The 15,538-nt window shown below is 53.0% G+C and overlaps 4 protein-coding genes across 4 annotated transcripts; 2 read left to right on the plus strand and 2 right to left on the minus strand.

Annotated features, from left to right (window-relative positions):
• Window positions 1-413: 413 nt before the first annotated feature.
• Window positions 414-4,022, minus strand: AB675_6909 (Regulator of nonsense transcripts UPF2; the record flags this gene model as incomplete). Its single annotated transcript, XM_018147234.1, has 5 exons — window positions 414-713; window positions 761-1,081; window positions 1,130-3,115; window positions 3,211-3,905; window positions 3,959-4,022. 5 exons carry the CDS (start codon window positions 4,020-4,022, stop codon window positions 414-416), a joined length of 3,366 nt encoding a protein of 1,121 aa, XP_018003220.1.
• Window positions 4,023-4,356: 334 nt separating this feature from the next.
• AB675_6910 (putative ribosome biogenesis protein C8F11.04) lies at window positions 4,357-5,505 on the minus strand (the record flags this gene model as incomplete). Its single annotated transcript, XM_018147236.1, has 1 exon — window positions 4,357-5,505. One exon carries the CDS (start codon window positions 5,503-5,505, stop codon window positions 4,357-4,359), a length of 1,149 nt encoding a protein of 382 aa, XP_018003501.1.
• Window positions 5,506-6,264: 759 nt separating this feature from the next.
• Window positions 6,265-7,796, plus strand: AB675_6911 (Protein PLM2; the record flags this gene model as incomplete). The annotated part of the gene is made up of 2 exons (XM_018147237.1): window positions 6,265-7,722; window positions 7,770-7,796. 2 exons carry the CDS (start codon window positions 6,265-6,267, stop codon window positions 7,794-7,796), a joined length of 1,485 nt encoding a protein of 494 aa, XP_018003444.1.
• A 2,644-nt stretch (window positions 7,797-10,440) lies between these two features.
• Window positions 10,441-15,465, plus strand: AB675_6912 (putative UDP-N-acetylglucosamine--peptide N-acetylglucosaminyltransferase SEC; the record flags this gene model as incomplete). The annotated part of the gene is made up of 1 exon (XM_018147238.1): window positions 10,441-15,465. The coding sequence occupies one exon, from the start codon at window positions 10,441-10,443 to the stop codon at window positions 15,463-15,465; it is 5,025 nt and encodes a 1,674-aa protein (XP_018003536.1).
• Between the last annotated feature and the right edge of the window lie 73 nt (window positions 15,466-15,538).

Raw genomic sequence — 15,538 nt, forward strand, 5'->3', positions numbered from 1 at the left:
GATCCATGATGACTCGGGAGCATGCTATACCCACCATTCGGATGCCCTCTTCGCGAACGGATACGTCCGGATTAGCAAGGATCGCATGGCCCGAGACCCGCGAGGTGGGCTGGACTGTTGTAGTCTTGGATAGCTGTAACGATCCACGCGTAAGCTTATCGCATTCCACGGTTGACTTCGGCGGTTTGGGAAGATCGTCGTGGGCACTAAGATCATCGTCGGCTTCTGAAGTGATTGACCTCGAACGGTCGCGCCCGTGGTGTTGAGAGAAAGATACAGTACCAGACGAAATATCTCAAGTCCTATGCATGGGTACGCTCAATCAGCCTGGCTTCTTTGGGTCAAGTATTGCAAAATGGGGCCGACGAAAGAACACCGTAAATTATTTGACGGCAAACGCATACCAATCGACATCACTTAGTTTCAACCTTCTCGCTCGGGGCGCGTGACGTGCGGATCTCTCGGCGCGACTGAGAGACGAGTTGAGCGGATCGAGACCTGGTTGATAATCCTTTAGCATAGGAGGTCTTTAAGATAAGGGGTTGCTCAATAGGGCTAAGCAAATCTGTACCATCGTTCTGGTGTTCGTCATCATGCAAGTCGTAGTTCAAGACCAGGTTCTTGATACGCTGCTGCTCTTCGCGTTCGGCGTCTTGTCGGTTCTTCATCGTCACGGCAAAGTGGGAATCCGACGGAAGCTCGATAGTACGGGTCTGCTGATTGTCAGCACGATTGCTGGGCGTCAAGGCGGATAACTCACCTGTGGCCGATTGCCGCGCTTCGTCATCAGCGAGAACGCCATGGTGTTGCTAGGGAGCTTTTCGACGATCTCGGGCTCGTCGTCGTTCAATTCAGCGGCTGTACGTTGGACCTTTCGAATGGGCAGTGGGACATCGAATTGTCGATTCTTCTCTAACTTGCGTGAGTCAAGACTTTCGGCCATCATCCTCTCAAAGGCTTGATCGAATTCGGCTTCAGCTTCAGGGTCCACTCTCTCTTCCTCGCGGGTCACAATAATCTGTTCGTCTTCGCTGGACTCGGCGTCATCAGTATCGTCCCCTGCATCCTCGTCATTTGGAATCTGCAGGGAGTCAGCACGTCGGGCAGGATCGGACTCCTGAGGACGGACCTCGACTTCATCGCTCGAGTGGCCTGCTTCAGCCTCCAGACCTGCGTCGTCCTCGCCAATCTCCTCGTCGGAAGCCGTTTCTTCTGCATCATCAGCATGCTCTGGGACGTTGGCGCCTTGCTGATAGTTGGCTTTGATCGCCTCTGCCAGCAAAGACGAAGCTTCCGCGAGGTCAGAAGCGACCTTCCATTGTGGGCGAATCAATTTGTAGGTATCGTTGACCAGAAATTCAATTTCCATAGGGACTGCTTCCTTTGTCTGGATGTAGTACTGGAAGAACATCAAGAAGAAGTCAAGCTTTTTCTTCGAGCTGCCTCGATCGAAGCAATTGCCGCACGTGTCCAGTATGGTGCATACCAAGCGGATGCGGAAATAATCGTCAAGCAAATCCAGAGGAACGCCTTGTCCTGGCACTGGCTTGCCGCCTTCGTGGCCAAACGTAACCAGGCGGTACAGCGTATCGAAAATGACCGCCGAATCCACCATTTTGTAGTTGTACAGCTCTCCGAGATACTTTACTTCCGCAATGCGTCGCTGATTGAACTTGAAGTCATTATTTTCCAGACCAAGAACGATTCGTTCCAGAATGTTGTCGACAACAACTGATGTAAAATTTGGATGGTAGCGGTTCAGGGAACCGAGGAGGACAGCCAAAAGATGGATATTACTAAATTTGACCTTTCCTGGCTTGCTGAAGATCTTCTCAAGCATCGAAACGACTTCCTTCTCTTCCCAGTGTAGCTTTCGCAGAGCTTTGAGAACCTTGGGACAAGTCCGCTTAGTCATATCGAGATAGACCAGTTGACGAACGAACAGCTCTGTGGGTGTTCTCTCCTTCTGCTGGATTGCTGCACGCTCGGGAGGGTCGACATAGTACAGAGCGTTCTCGATGAGCATGCGTTCTTGCTGACCCAGATGTTGGTTACCTTTCTTGCGATTAAGAGTCTCCAGAAAAGATGTCATTCGTGGTGCCGTGTCTGGGTTGCGCAGAAGATATCGACCACAATTCTCAAGCAGGTTTGCGATGATCTCGATGTTCATTCGCGAAAGATCTTCGAGACTGACTTTGAGGCAATGGAATATGACATGCTCTGGAACAATGCCAAACTTTGTCAACTCAGCGAGGTAGCGGATATTTATCATGCGCACCTGTCCGAGGAAATCTTTGGTTTTCCGTCGCTGCAGACTCCGGAACTCGTCGTCGAGGTGGGACACGAGGCCTTGAACTACGTCGGGCATGTACTGTCCAAGTGTTGCTGCAAGACGCGCGTACAGCGACAGGAGGTCGGTGCGGCCCTTTGGAATTTCTTGTATGGCTTTGATGAGTCGATTTCTTGATGCTTTGGAGTTCAAAAAGCAGAAGTCTTCGGCCACCTGATCGACCATCTCTTTATTCTGAAGATCTGGTAAGCGCGCCAGGACAGCATCAACTTGTGCGCCGACGGTTCTGTTTGCAATGGCCGTGGATTGATCGTCCAAATCAGCTGTTTTCTTTGCCACTGCATCCGGTGTCTCTGTGGAGGACATCTTGTGTGTTGCGCCGGGCTCCTCTGGACCGTCAGTTTTCTGCTTTTTGGCATCTTCGAGCAGAATTGCTGGAACGCGTCCTTTCAGGTCCACAAGGTTCTCGTAGAAGCGCCGCTCGTCTTCATCCTCCCATATGCCAGCTCCTTCGCCCGTCCCACGGAGGTATTCCCCGGTCTTTACGATGCCAACGGAGCCTGCTGCAGGAGCGTCTGTGCCATCGACAGCAACCAAGCTGGGCATCTGCTGACCGAGTGCATCGCAAAGCACTTGTGCGTTGGCTATCAATTTCTCCTGGGCCTTAGTCTGCTTCTCGAAGTTGTTCTGTCTGTCTTCGAAGATCTCGCCGCTCTTGACGTAGGCTTCAGCATTTCTGCGGCTTTGGTTCGAGAGCTGCTTCTGATCGCGAAGCACATGCTGCTTGACGGTGTCCAGGTACTTCTCCAAGACATTGATAAATCGCTGACGTATGTTGAGTGGAATGATGGGGCCATCTTCATCGCCATCGAGACCGTGATCTTCGGGTGGGCCTCCGTCGACATCACCAGTCTTCTTACCCTCTTCGGATGATGCTTCAGGCCAAGTACGTCCCAGGAGAAGTTCTTCACGAACAAAACTGCTAGTGGCAGATTAACGTGATCAGGATCGTGGCCGAGCAGTTCCTTCAGCACCTCTAGTGGGAAAGGCTCATTGTCATAGCCGAATTCTGCCCGAATACCATTTGAGGTTGCAGTGCTCTTGGTGTCATGCCCGCGAGCGGCACTCGCTGCTGAATCCTTTGTCTTTGCCGACACCTCTTCTGGTCGTTCCACATCGTCCAGCCCGCGGAGGAGACCACAAATCCAAAACTCGGCCACGACTCGTAGCAGCACCCGTTGTCGCGCTAGACGATCCCGCTCTTCTCGCTCTCGAACGTCGGGTGTCCATGACTTTACCACCGATTTGTCAGGCAGACTCAGACCTTTTCCCAGTATCCAGGCCAATTGTTTCGTGAAGCTTGCAGGACCGAAGCGCTGATGGAGGGCACTGACGACTTCCACACCCGCCGCGATCTCAGTCGACGTCTTGAGCCTAGAGAGACCTTCTGCGACCGCAGTAATGATCTCTGACAAGTATTTCTCGAGCGACAGAGTGCGGATCTCGTTCACCAGGGTTGACTGGCTGGCTGCGTTGATTCCGGTGCGGAGGCGCTTGATAAAGGCAGTATTCTTCTTGAGAGATGAATCCAGTGAACTTCCCACGGAGAAGAGGTCTGAGATATGTTAGGAACACTCCCTGGTCTCACAATGGTTGCCACCTGCTCACCCTTAACACCTCCCCAGGATTTCAGATTCAGGTCCCGTAGTTCTCTCTTACGTTTGCGGTCCATGACGGGCCGCGATAAATGGATCGATCTGGCAGCATATCTTGGTCAACGGCCGCTCAAAAGCCAGCGAAGCCCAACAGACAAGTTGCAGGTCCTGAACACACTTCAATGATGAGGAGCAGAGTGTGTTCAGCATGTTGTTCAAAGACTGGCGGGACGTTTAAATGCAAGTGTTAGTGTCTGGGAAGTAGCGGGGTTAAGCGGGTAGTAGCGGCGCTAGTAATACTAAGAATGCTTTCAAAGGGAAAATTGGCATGCACATGATCTTCTATGTGCTACTAGGGCAAGCCAGCAGAGAGCCTGCTTGCAGACCTTCCATACCAGTCGCATCATAACCTCAGACCATCACAGCCTTTGTGGCTTCTGAGAACGCTTTTGCCTTTTCTGCCGACAACGATTGGCCTTCCACATCAGACAATCTAGCTCTCTTTCGCTGACCAGTCTGCGGTCCTTTCTTAGTATGCTGCGAACGCTTCCTCTTCTGCGACGCGTCTTGCAGCGAAGCCTGCTGTGCACCTTTGCCCTCCTCGTAAGCCCCCACAGCTTCCACATTGTCCTGGTCAGCCCATAACTCATCGGCAAGCCAGATTGGCAGTGCTGTTGACGTCGGAGACTTGACGTGGATGGACTTGACGTTCCGCCACCCCTTAGCAACGTGATTCTCAATTACGCGCTGGACCACGACATTGATGTTCTCGACAAGCTGCTCCGGCGTGAAAGATGCAAGGCCAACGCGGACAGCTGTGCTTGTGCCTGGCTTCAGATTCACAGGGACTGCGCTGATGGCACGACTGACCTCCTTCGCAATGATCTGTGGCGATGCAACGTTATTGGCCTGGATCTTCGAGTCGTTCTTGCCCTTGCTGGTTTTGACACGCTTGCCGTCCTGTCGATCGTGCACCGCAATATCGACGGGAATGGGTCGCTTCGATGTGCCTTTGTAGAAGACTTTGCCGAGCGCTTCCGGTAGCCGGCTAATGATGCGATCGTCTGCCAGGAAAATATCGTGCTCATCGCGCAGTGCTCGACGCTGCTCGAAAGACTTGTATCTTGACTTCAACTTCTCGAAGCCCACGATCCTAGTGATACGATCGGACACAGGTTTCGGGAAAGAGTCATCTGCCACAGCATTCTTGAGTGCTCGTTGCGGATCAGCAGATATTATGCAGATGGTGAGGTTGGGTGATGCGTTGAGAGAGTGTGGGACTGCGATCTTCGTCGGTCGCAGACGGTTCTTGTCGATGATGTGTTGTTTGGTGGTCAGCGTGAGCCATATTGGCGCTTGCTCGCTATCGGCGGCCTCGGATTCCGACTCTGAGTCGTCAGTCTTGAGTAATTCCCTCTTCGTAGTACTGGACTGTAACTTCTTCGTCTCAGTTCGGAGATGGGCGAGCAGTGCTTGAGATGCTTTCAATGTTTGTTCTGGGTCTAGCTGGTACGGCGTAGCAAACGCCACAGACTTCGCGACGTGCGTCGTCAATGCCATGTTGTGATGAGTTTTGCAATAGCGACAAGTCCAACAGACCATAAGATGCAGGATGCAGGCAAGCGGTCAATTTTTTTTGACTTTTGGATTGCAATGTTTCTCCAATTCGACAAGGTGGGGTTTAGAACTCTCAATGCTTCGCGATCAAATGTTGACTTCTTCATATCATGCAACTCATCATCGCCTGTTGAACTCACTAAAGAGCCCACCAGCGTTCATCATGTCCGCAATTACATTTCTGCAGCAGTAGAGCAGATGCGATCTCGATCGATGGATGCTCGGTCGCTGTCGTTGCAGAAATAGCGCTCGTAGAGTCAGAGCCTATACGAAGACGCGTCAAAGCGCGGTCCTGTTTTAGTAGACATCTCAGCGCGATCAGAAAGCTGTAGACTGCAGACCTTCATAGAAGATTCCCTCGCATTGCTCGCAATACTCCCTGTGCTCTGTTCTTAACATTTTTCGTGCTCGATCCAAGGTGACGTACCTTGCTAGCGCGTCGAGGTGGTGGAGCCAACCGTGCTTCGAGGCGCGCACCGCGATCTTCCCTCTACATACCTACCTACACCTTCCTCTCAACTTTAGACCAGACCGCTTTCCGACCGGATCTTGATCATGTACTGCGGGTCTGTCGTGCATTTGGCCTTTACTCGTAGCCATCCTGCTTGTGCATGATCAACTACTGCAGCATCCCACACAGCCGCTGTGGGCACGCGACTGGAGGCAACAAGCCGTCCACGGCCACCTCTATCATCCTACAAAATGTCTGCTCCTCTAGGAGCCCCGGAAGATGCACCAACACCGACACCAGTATCAGCTTCGCCCAACAAGAAACCGCCATCCACACTGCTTCCTGCATTTGAACCATTCTCATCACCTGCTCTACCTCGACCTCTGAAGCGGACCAGAGAGACATATGAAGACCACACGAAATATCCGACGCCAGTTCCCACCTCATCAACACATATTCTTACCTCTTCTCCATCACGCGGACACGTTCAACCATCGCCTGCTGTGAAAGTCATCTCGACACTTTCAGAACGGGCTCCGCTAGCGTCTCTGCCCTCCATTGATCTGCACAACAATGGTCAACCTATCCGCCTTGGTCGTTCGAGTGCGTCCTGCGAATACCAGCTGTCTTCAAATCGATTAGTGTCGAGGGTACACGTTGTGGCAACCTACAAACCAACCGTTAGTTCTCTTGACCGAGAGCGGATTGAGATTCAATGTACCGGTTGGAATGGCGTCAAAGTCCACTGTCAGTCAAAAGTATTCGAGGTCAAGAAGGGGGAGACATTCACCACCGATATGAGAGACTACGAAATTATGCTGGACGTGCATGGCACCCGTGTTATGGTCAACTGGCCAGAGAAGGTCCATCTGGGACCCACTTCTTCAGACGAGGAGGAAGATACACCATCACCATCCAAAAAGCAGAGAGCGCTTCTTCGACATTCCACTCCACCAAGCCCGAGTCCCGTGCAAACTCGACGCAAACCAATGTCACCAATCTCGCCCACTAGAGCACCCGCACCACATCTGCCATCATCACCGCCAGTCATTTCGATTCGTCACGAGACCCGCTCTGTCGAAATCTACGAAGACCCTATGCCACCAGAGGAGGTCGAGGAAGCTTCGCAGAATGGTCCCACACAAATCATGTCGCAGAACCTTGCTTCGTTCGCATCAATCCAATCTGTTGGGCCAATCGATGAGTTTGCTGACGATAATGACGAGGAAAACGATCCACTGGTGCACTCGATGGGCCCATTCGGCTCAAACCTGCAAGCCCGAATGGCATCTATCTCGGCTTCCGGAGTTGCTACTTCTAATACACCGAAGTCGTCTCCAGGCGCAAAGAGTGCTGTTGCTGCCTCTCCTGATCGATCGAAGCATCGACCCAAAGCTAGCGCGTTCGACGTCAAATCTCATGTCATCAATCAGCTGGCCTACTCACGCCTCTCGTCGACGCCTCTCTCGACCATACTTGGCAATCTTCCCGTCGAAGCTGGTATAATGACCAAAAGTGAACTTCGCAGCATCATTACTGAAACTGATTGCATTGGAGAGGTGGCTCGAGAGGGCAAAGACGCTTCTGGAAAGCCACTAGAGAGCGAATACTACTATGTCCCCGACCAGGACACCGACGAGTTCCGCCGTGAGGCCGTTGTGAACGATCTGCGGAAACCAGGTCTTCGAGCGTGTCGTAAGCAGCACAAGGTAGGTCCCAGTTCAACGGGCCATAGTTAACGCTGACATTCGTTTAGCAATACTATTGGCGTAAGCCGAAATGATCTTAACAGGGAAGAAGTTGTACATCGATAGCAAAGGAGTCCCCTTTCGTCAAATGGACTATCCAAGCGATTCTGTGGGGGGAACAAAATGTGGTGCATACACAGTGGTTCGGCGACATACGACATGGCCTGCGACCCCGACACAAAGGATTGTTGACAGGATATCTCTCCGTATGGCGGTTTGCAGGATATGGTGAGGCGAAATGTACAGGATTGAGGAGCATGGCGAACCATGCGAAGGATTCTCTCAGACCCGATCTGAGAACGAACGATGCAGCTGCGCAGGAGGAAGACTGCGCTCAGTCCGAAGAGCCGCCAGAAGGGTGGCCGGAACTCAGACGAACGATTGTCTATTTGTTCATCATACTTGAAGCCATTCCCAATGAGAGATGTTTGAGCAACACAAGTCACCTAGTGGTATGTCCGCTGTCTTGACAGACTAACTCCAAGGGGCACCGGCGCCTCACCTCCGCCAGGAGACCGGATGACCGAATGTCTTCTCGCCTCCTTTCTCTGCCAAAAATGCCCAAATACGTTGCTTCTGCCTTCTTGATCACTCGTCTACATCTGATGTAGATCAACGTGAAATTATAACTTGGTTTCTGTTGGTCTGATGGACAGGACTGGCCGCACTTGTCTTTACACGCCCAGGCAAAGTGACTGATCTGCATATCATTGCTGATCGCAGTCGTGCTGCCTCGGATTGCATGTCCGCACATGCGCATTGCGAACGATCTTCGTGCCTATCAGCACCAAACTCGATGATCGCGAAGGTACTCATACTGTCCTCGATAAATGCGGTCGCTTCCACAGCGCTTATGCATATGTCCACAACGGTCACCGAGTCCCCGTATGAGTGAACATCAGTCGAGTCAATGATCCTTTGGGTTCGTCGCATACAGACCGCCTACCGACGGCTGCAGGTCGCCCATGCACGAAGGCAACGTGCAGCCTTGTCAGGCCGGGTAGACGGTCACCAGTGCGCCTCTTGTTTTAAAGCTGTTTCAGCTTCCGGCACCAAAGCTGCACATTTTCGAGACCCACTCATCCTTGTCTTACGATATGGTCCGGAAGGCTGGCTGCCTCTTGATGGGACATGTCATGAAGAATGTACCAGTCGATTGGTCGCCGTCACACCGGGCGGGCACTGCAATCATGCAGAAACGATAGTCATCAACGAGAAAATTGCAACTACAGCTGACAGAGGCGGATCAGCAGCGAATAGTTTGTTGCCTCTTCGCTTAGAACCTGTAACGAATCCGATCTATAGGACGGGAACATCGTCAGCGCCCGAAGTGAACCTGGAGGCTTGGTGCCTTAGCCTGCGTATTTGTGGATCAGAGACTCAAAGCCCTACCTCACACCACCACACCGATATGCGCCTGTTCTTGCAGTACAGACCAAGATCTTAGCTGTCAATTCCCGTTCCCGAAGTTTGACGTTTTGGCGTGGCCCGTGCCTGCTCCTGTCGTCAAGGGAAGTTCACGTTGCACCAAGTTCGAAGATTTGTTTGAGACCTTCGCGGAGGCGACCTGGGTCCTCAACATTCGTTTGCCACAGCCGGGCCAAATGCTCTTCCGACAAATACGTCCATTGCGTGTAGTCAAAAGGAACCAGACGCACACGAATTTGTTCGCGCGCTCGATGCATCTCGTGCTGCCTAGAGGCTGTTTGGTCGAGTGATGCATTCAATCCTGGGAGTTCCACCGATTCCGCGACCAGCATTCAAGCCATACAGAAGCCACAACGGGCAGAAAAAGAACCTCTTATGCAGCCACAAGAAAATAAGCAAGAGCCAGCAGACCTGGAAACAGAGGAGAATTGGTGTTGATCGCAGCCCACACTTGAGGCTGATCCCTGTTCTTATGGGTCGTGCAGCCAGCTATTCTGGTCGTGCCTAGTCTCGATGTTGCACAAGCGGCATGGATGGCTTTGCTAGCTCACCACATCCCAAGCGATGGGACGGGGTTTGGTGTTCTCTGTGGGCCCCCGCTGGAGCCCATCATCCAACGCGGTCCGCCTAGGAATATTGATGTTCACTGGAACTTTCCCTCCGTCAACTCTTCCTTCGATATCGAACCTTCATCTGAAGTACTACACTTCTGCACTCTTGAGCACCTGCGAGCACTGTCTTCACATTCAGCGGATTCCTGTTACGTCGAGCGAGTCTTCATTTCAAGTGTTAGCGAGTGTCTTTCTACGGCCGTTTAGATACCCCTCTACAGCGTCATAGAAATTGTATTCTGTCACGTCTCACCATTTCGGTCCAGAACCTTCATCGAAGCAAGGACAACAAACAGTCCGCTTTACCGTGTACCAACCCCGCCAGCTTTCTACAAGGGGGTCAATTGTTCGCAGCATCCCTTGCATCTGTCAGCCTTGTTGCCGAGCACAGACCCAAAGATTGAGACGAGTGGAAATATAATTGCTGACCGACTTCTGCGCCGCGTCTTGAAGATCGACCCGCGAGGCGATATGATTACAAGACTATGAAAGAGCAGGGCAATTGCAAAGAGGGCATTGGCTAGCACAGCACAAACCCAACCACGAACCTGCACTACCCGGAAGCGTCCGCAGAAAGCGCAGGCCGGTGTTCGACATTGATGACAGGCTTCACACGCTACAACACCAATATTCTGCAGCGATGTTCGTAGACCCACGTCCTCAGGCATTGTCGACGGACTTCAAAACACACAATGGACGACCGCCGGACAGTATCACGCCTCGACAGTATGCCGTAGTACCCTCTGCAACACCGTTCTCGGGCGGCTGCTACAGAGCAGGATCGGACGGGTTGAGCTACGCGCAACACGAAGCGCTCAGACAACGAAAGACGCCACATGGAAATGTTTACGAGCAAGACTCTGGCGGATTTGATTCGAGTGTACAGATACCGGCATCGAAGCACGTCTTACTATCACTTTCGCCGCCGAGCGCTACACGTTTCCAGGATGCAAGCAGGCACGGTTCCACACCTCCGTTGCATGGCATGGGATCGTGGCCATTATTCAACACAAACGCGTCGAGAACACACACCAATCAACAGACCTATCCTCCGGCATGGGACTTCCCTGGTGCCCCAATTGATTCGATACTGAACCAATCGATGCCTACACAGCGATACTATCTGCAGCCCGGTTCGAGAGTTCCAACTGTTATGCCCGCGCAGCTACAGAATTACTTTGGTCCGACTGCATCAGCAGGACAGGAGTATTTCGGACCGTATTGGCCAGACGGACAATATGTTCCGTACCGTCCGGCTTCGATCAGAGATGATCGCTACTATGATCAGAGACCACAATCGTATGCACACTATGCCTCGCAAGACCCGTCGGCTGCTCCCGCTGTTCTTCGGCGACCAGGCAAATTTCCTGCCGACTTTCAACAGCACAATGCGCCTCCTACATGGCCGCAGATCCAGCATTCTGCTGCATCGACGGGATATGATACGTTTTCACGTCAATCGCATGTCGGCAATTATGCAACGTATTCCCCGGTACAGCAGACTCGAGGGTATCAGCCATCGCCGTACCCTGCCGAACTCGATCTGGACCAGTCTTTGTATCCGACTCCCGAGGCAGAGTCCCTGGCCTTTCGAGAGAAGAGTTTCAGCTGGGCCCATCGAATCTATGGTGACCTACTTGTTGTCCATCAGAAGTGCGCAATGGAAATGCATTCAGCAGGTTCAGCTAATGGTGCGAGAAAGGGCCCTCCCAAAGTGACTATGTTTCCCAAACCACCCAAGCCAAGGACTCCACATTCATCAGATATCGGCGTGGGTAGGTCTGCTTCGCAGTCGGCAGCACAGTCTCTGCATTATGCCAGTGACAATGTTTTGCATCAGACGCCATCGCGCCCACAAACAGCGATCTTTTCTCCGCATCGTCGGGCTTCAGAATCTGCAAACCCGTTGCCTCCAGCACTTGGCAACGACTCGTTCTCGTTCGGGCACATGCCGATCAAACGAGATATTCGTCGAATATCTGACTCGTCGATCAGCCACGCAGGCTCACTCGACCAAGCACACGTTATCCGTCAAACAGCTGCGTCTGCCCTACAGACGATGGAGTTGCTATGTGATCAAGCTGAAGTACAATGGGTTGACGGCATGCTTCTCGTTGGCTGTCTCGCATATGGGCTTGGGCAGTACGAAAAAGCTCTGAAATGGTACCAAGCAATATTGGCACAGGACCAGAAACACGTTGAAGCAATGTCGAACCTTGCTGCTACTTTGTTCGCCTTGAATCGTCGCGATGAGGCACTCAATTACTGGAACGCTGCGATACAGCTCCGGCCAAGCTACTTCGAGGCTGTTGAGCATCTGATAGGATTGCTTTGCTCTGCTCGCCGGGCGAAAGAAGCCATCGATCTTATCGAGTTTGTCGAAGCGAGGCTTAAGATCCCGAACGATCCATTTGAAGGTGGGCTCGGTAACGGAGATGACTCAGACGCGACCAGTAATACTTCGCTGGCAACAATGAGCACGATTACTTCTGTCGATTCCGCACAACATGACTATGACTCGGATCGCGCCGAATACAGGTCGAGCAATTCGCCGGGGTTCGGTAGTAGCGGATACAGCATTCCTGGATCGGAAAATGGCAGAATGCTCGCCCTCATCCACACCAAGGGCAACATGCTATACACCTTGGGAAAGAACAGCGAAGCTGCAGTCGCCTTCGAGAGCGCCGTACTTATTGCTACGGGTCACAGGAAATCGGGCATTCGTGGACTCATTCACCAGATTCTCTACGCCTGCCTCAAGAGTTTGGTCAATGAAGTCGATCTACAGGCCAAGATGCAGAGCAAAGATCCTGTGCTACTCGCCCCGTCACAGGCCGAGGCGACAGCGCGTAATCTATTTCCTCCGTCTGGACAGCTGCCAGGTCTTGCGTGGATCGTCCAGCAAAGAGCCATCATGGGTGGAGTATCGACCACGAGCAATTCTTTACTGTCGCTGGCCAAGATCTACCAGGACGCAATGTCAAACTCCACGGAAGTCGGATCCCTTCGAACAACCAGTACCAAAGACATCCTTGCACTTTACTATCTCTCGCTCTCGCTACAGCGCAGTCCGTCCACGGCTAACAATGTTGGGATTCTCTTGGCGGGTGTTCAGCACAGTGCATTCGTGCCAAGAATGCCAGACGATGCGAACCCTGGTCCAAGCTTTCCAGGTGTCAGCCCTGGCAGTGGCATCAGTCTTGCGTTGTCGTACTACAACTATGGGTTGAACCTCGACAAGAACCATGCTCATCTGTACACGAACCTTGGCAGCTTACTCAAGGATATTGGCCAACTAGGCGTCGCCATCAAGATGTACGAGCATGCTGTTGGCTGCGATCCGAAGTTCGACATTGCTCTGGCTAATCTAGCAAATGCAGTCAAGGACCAGGGACGCGTTGCGGATGCTATTGGATACTATAAACGGGCTGTCGCCTCAAACCCGAACTTCGCGGAAGCGGTATGTGGACTGGCAACGGCTCTGAACAGTGTATGCAATTGGCAAGGCAGAGGTGGTGTGTTCGCTGATGATGGTGCCCGAGACCGTGTGCACGTCGATGAGAATGGGCGTCCTTCTGATGCCACTCGGAGCTATGGCTGGATGAATCAAGTCGTTGAGATCGTGGAGAAGCAATTGAAGGAAGGTGGGAGCTGGGGAATGGGTACACTTTCGCCGACAGTCATCAACATCCTTTGTCAAGAGCTCACCACTCATCTCATGTCCAATGGAGCTCGCGGAAATCTAGATACTGCTCTTCGAGCATCGTTGCGGTCTTGGTCTGGCAAGCCGTGGGAAGGATCTAGGATTGTCAGGCTCGTCGAGCGAGCTATCCGTCGCATTGGCTGGCAGTGGTACCAGGACCGCTACAAGGAAGGCAAAGAATACCCGAAGCAGCGATACACAAGACCAACGCTACCATTGGCATTGTCTTCGCCCACAGCACCAACCGTCCTACCGTTCCACACCTTCACGACGCCTCTATCTGCCAAAGGTGTTCGACAAATTTCTCAGCGCAATGCGCAGCGAATATCGGTCTCTACTTTGCGATCAGCCTGGCTCCCGAAGACAGTTTACCCTCCGCCGCCACCTCCTCGACCTCACCTTAATGTCGGATACGTCTCCTCCGACTTCAACAACCATCCGCTGGCTCATCTCATGCAATCCATCTTTGGCTTCCACGACCAAAAGTCCGTTCGCGCCATATGCTATGCCACAACTCCATCAGACAATTCGGACTTCCGCGCCCAAATAGAACGTGAGGCTCCTGTCTTCCGCGATGTCTCTACGTGGTCCACCGAGCGCCTCGTCAAACAGATCGTCGACGACCACATCCACATCCTCGTCAACCTAAACGGCTACACCCGAGGCGCCCGCAACGAGGTCTTCGCAGCGCGACCTGCACCACTCCACATGAGCTTCATGGGCTTCGCCGGCACGCTCGGCGCCGAATGGTGCGACTACATCTTCGCCGACGAGATCTCCGTCCCCGCAAGCACTCTCTCTCGCTGGCGCCGCAATGTCGCTATCGAAGACAAGCTCCACCCGGATGCATTGGCCGAAGACGACGAAGACTGGGTCTACAACGAGAACATCATTTTCGCCCGTGAAACCTTTTTCTGTGTCGACCACAAGCAGAGCGCTCCCGACGCTGATTGTCGCCCAGCCAAGCACATTAGCCAGTCTCAGAAAGACGAGCTCTGGCGCCAAGAACTCAAGCGAAGATGGAAACTCCGCAAGGAAATCTTCCCGACTAACGTCAGCGACGACGCCGTCATCTTCGGCAACTTCAACCAGCTGTACAAGATCGATCCGGCCACGTTCCGCATGTACCTGCGCATTTTGAGTTTGGTGCCGAACTCCGTCCTCTGGCTTTTGAAATTCCCCGACCTTGGCGAGCAGCACCTTAAGGCTTACGCTGAACAATGGGCCGGCAGCGACGTGGCACGACGCGTCATATTTACGGATGTCGCTAGTAAAGGCATGCACATCACGCGTGCCTCCGTCGTGGACTTGTTTCTCGACACGCCTGAATGCAATGCGCACACGACGGCGGCAGACGTGGTTTGGTCTGGCACGCCGATCTTGACGTGGTCGAGATGGAGTCATAAGCTGTGCTCGAGGATGGCGGGGAGTATTCTGTCGAGTGCGCTGCCGGAGACTGAGGAGGGGAAGACTGCGCAGAAGGAGCTGACTGTGAATGTGCCGTGGAAGGGGGAGGTTATTGCAAGGGAGGTGGATAGGAAGTTGAGCGGGGAGGATGGGGAAAGGGAGTACATCGAGAAGGCGGTTCGGTTGGGGAAAGGGATGCAGTATTGGAACGCGGAGGCTCGTCAATTTGTGCCCGATGTGCACAAAAGCGGCGGTACAGCTTCCATGGTCAGCACCACCTCCCCTTCGAAGACCGACGCCAGACCAAGCAAGAGAATCCGTCTCTCCCCTGCAGCCACACTGACCGATAGAACCGCTGCCTCCAACTCAGAAGAAGAGACGCCCTTCACAGGTCTCGCAAGAGGCCGCCTAACAGAAATCCGTCGCATGCTCTGGGAGCATCGCTGGGAATCTAGACTGTTCGACACGAAGCGCTGGGTCCGGGATCTGGAGCGGGCGTACTGGGTTGCTTGGGAGAAGTGGGTTGCAGGGGAAGGGGGCGATATCTGGCTGTAACGACACACACGCTATTCGCGAGGGATGAGCTTTTGGCCGGATCAAGTGGTGGAAGGGTTTCAGCGAGTAGGAG

Source organism: Cyphellophora attinorum, assembly GCF_001299255.1.
Source record: "Cyphellophora attinorum strain CBS 131958 chromosome Unknown Contig5, whole genome shotgun sequence".
NCBI lineage: Eukaryota > Fungi > Ascomycota > Eurotiomycetes > Chaetothyriales > Cyphellophoraceae > Cyphellophora > Cyphellophora attinorum.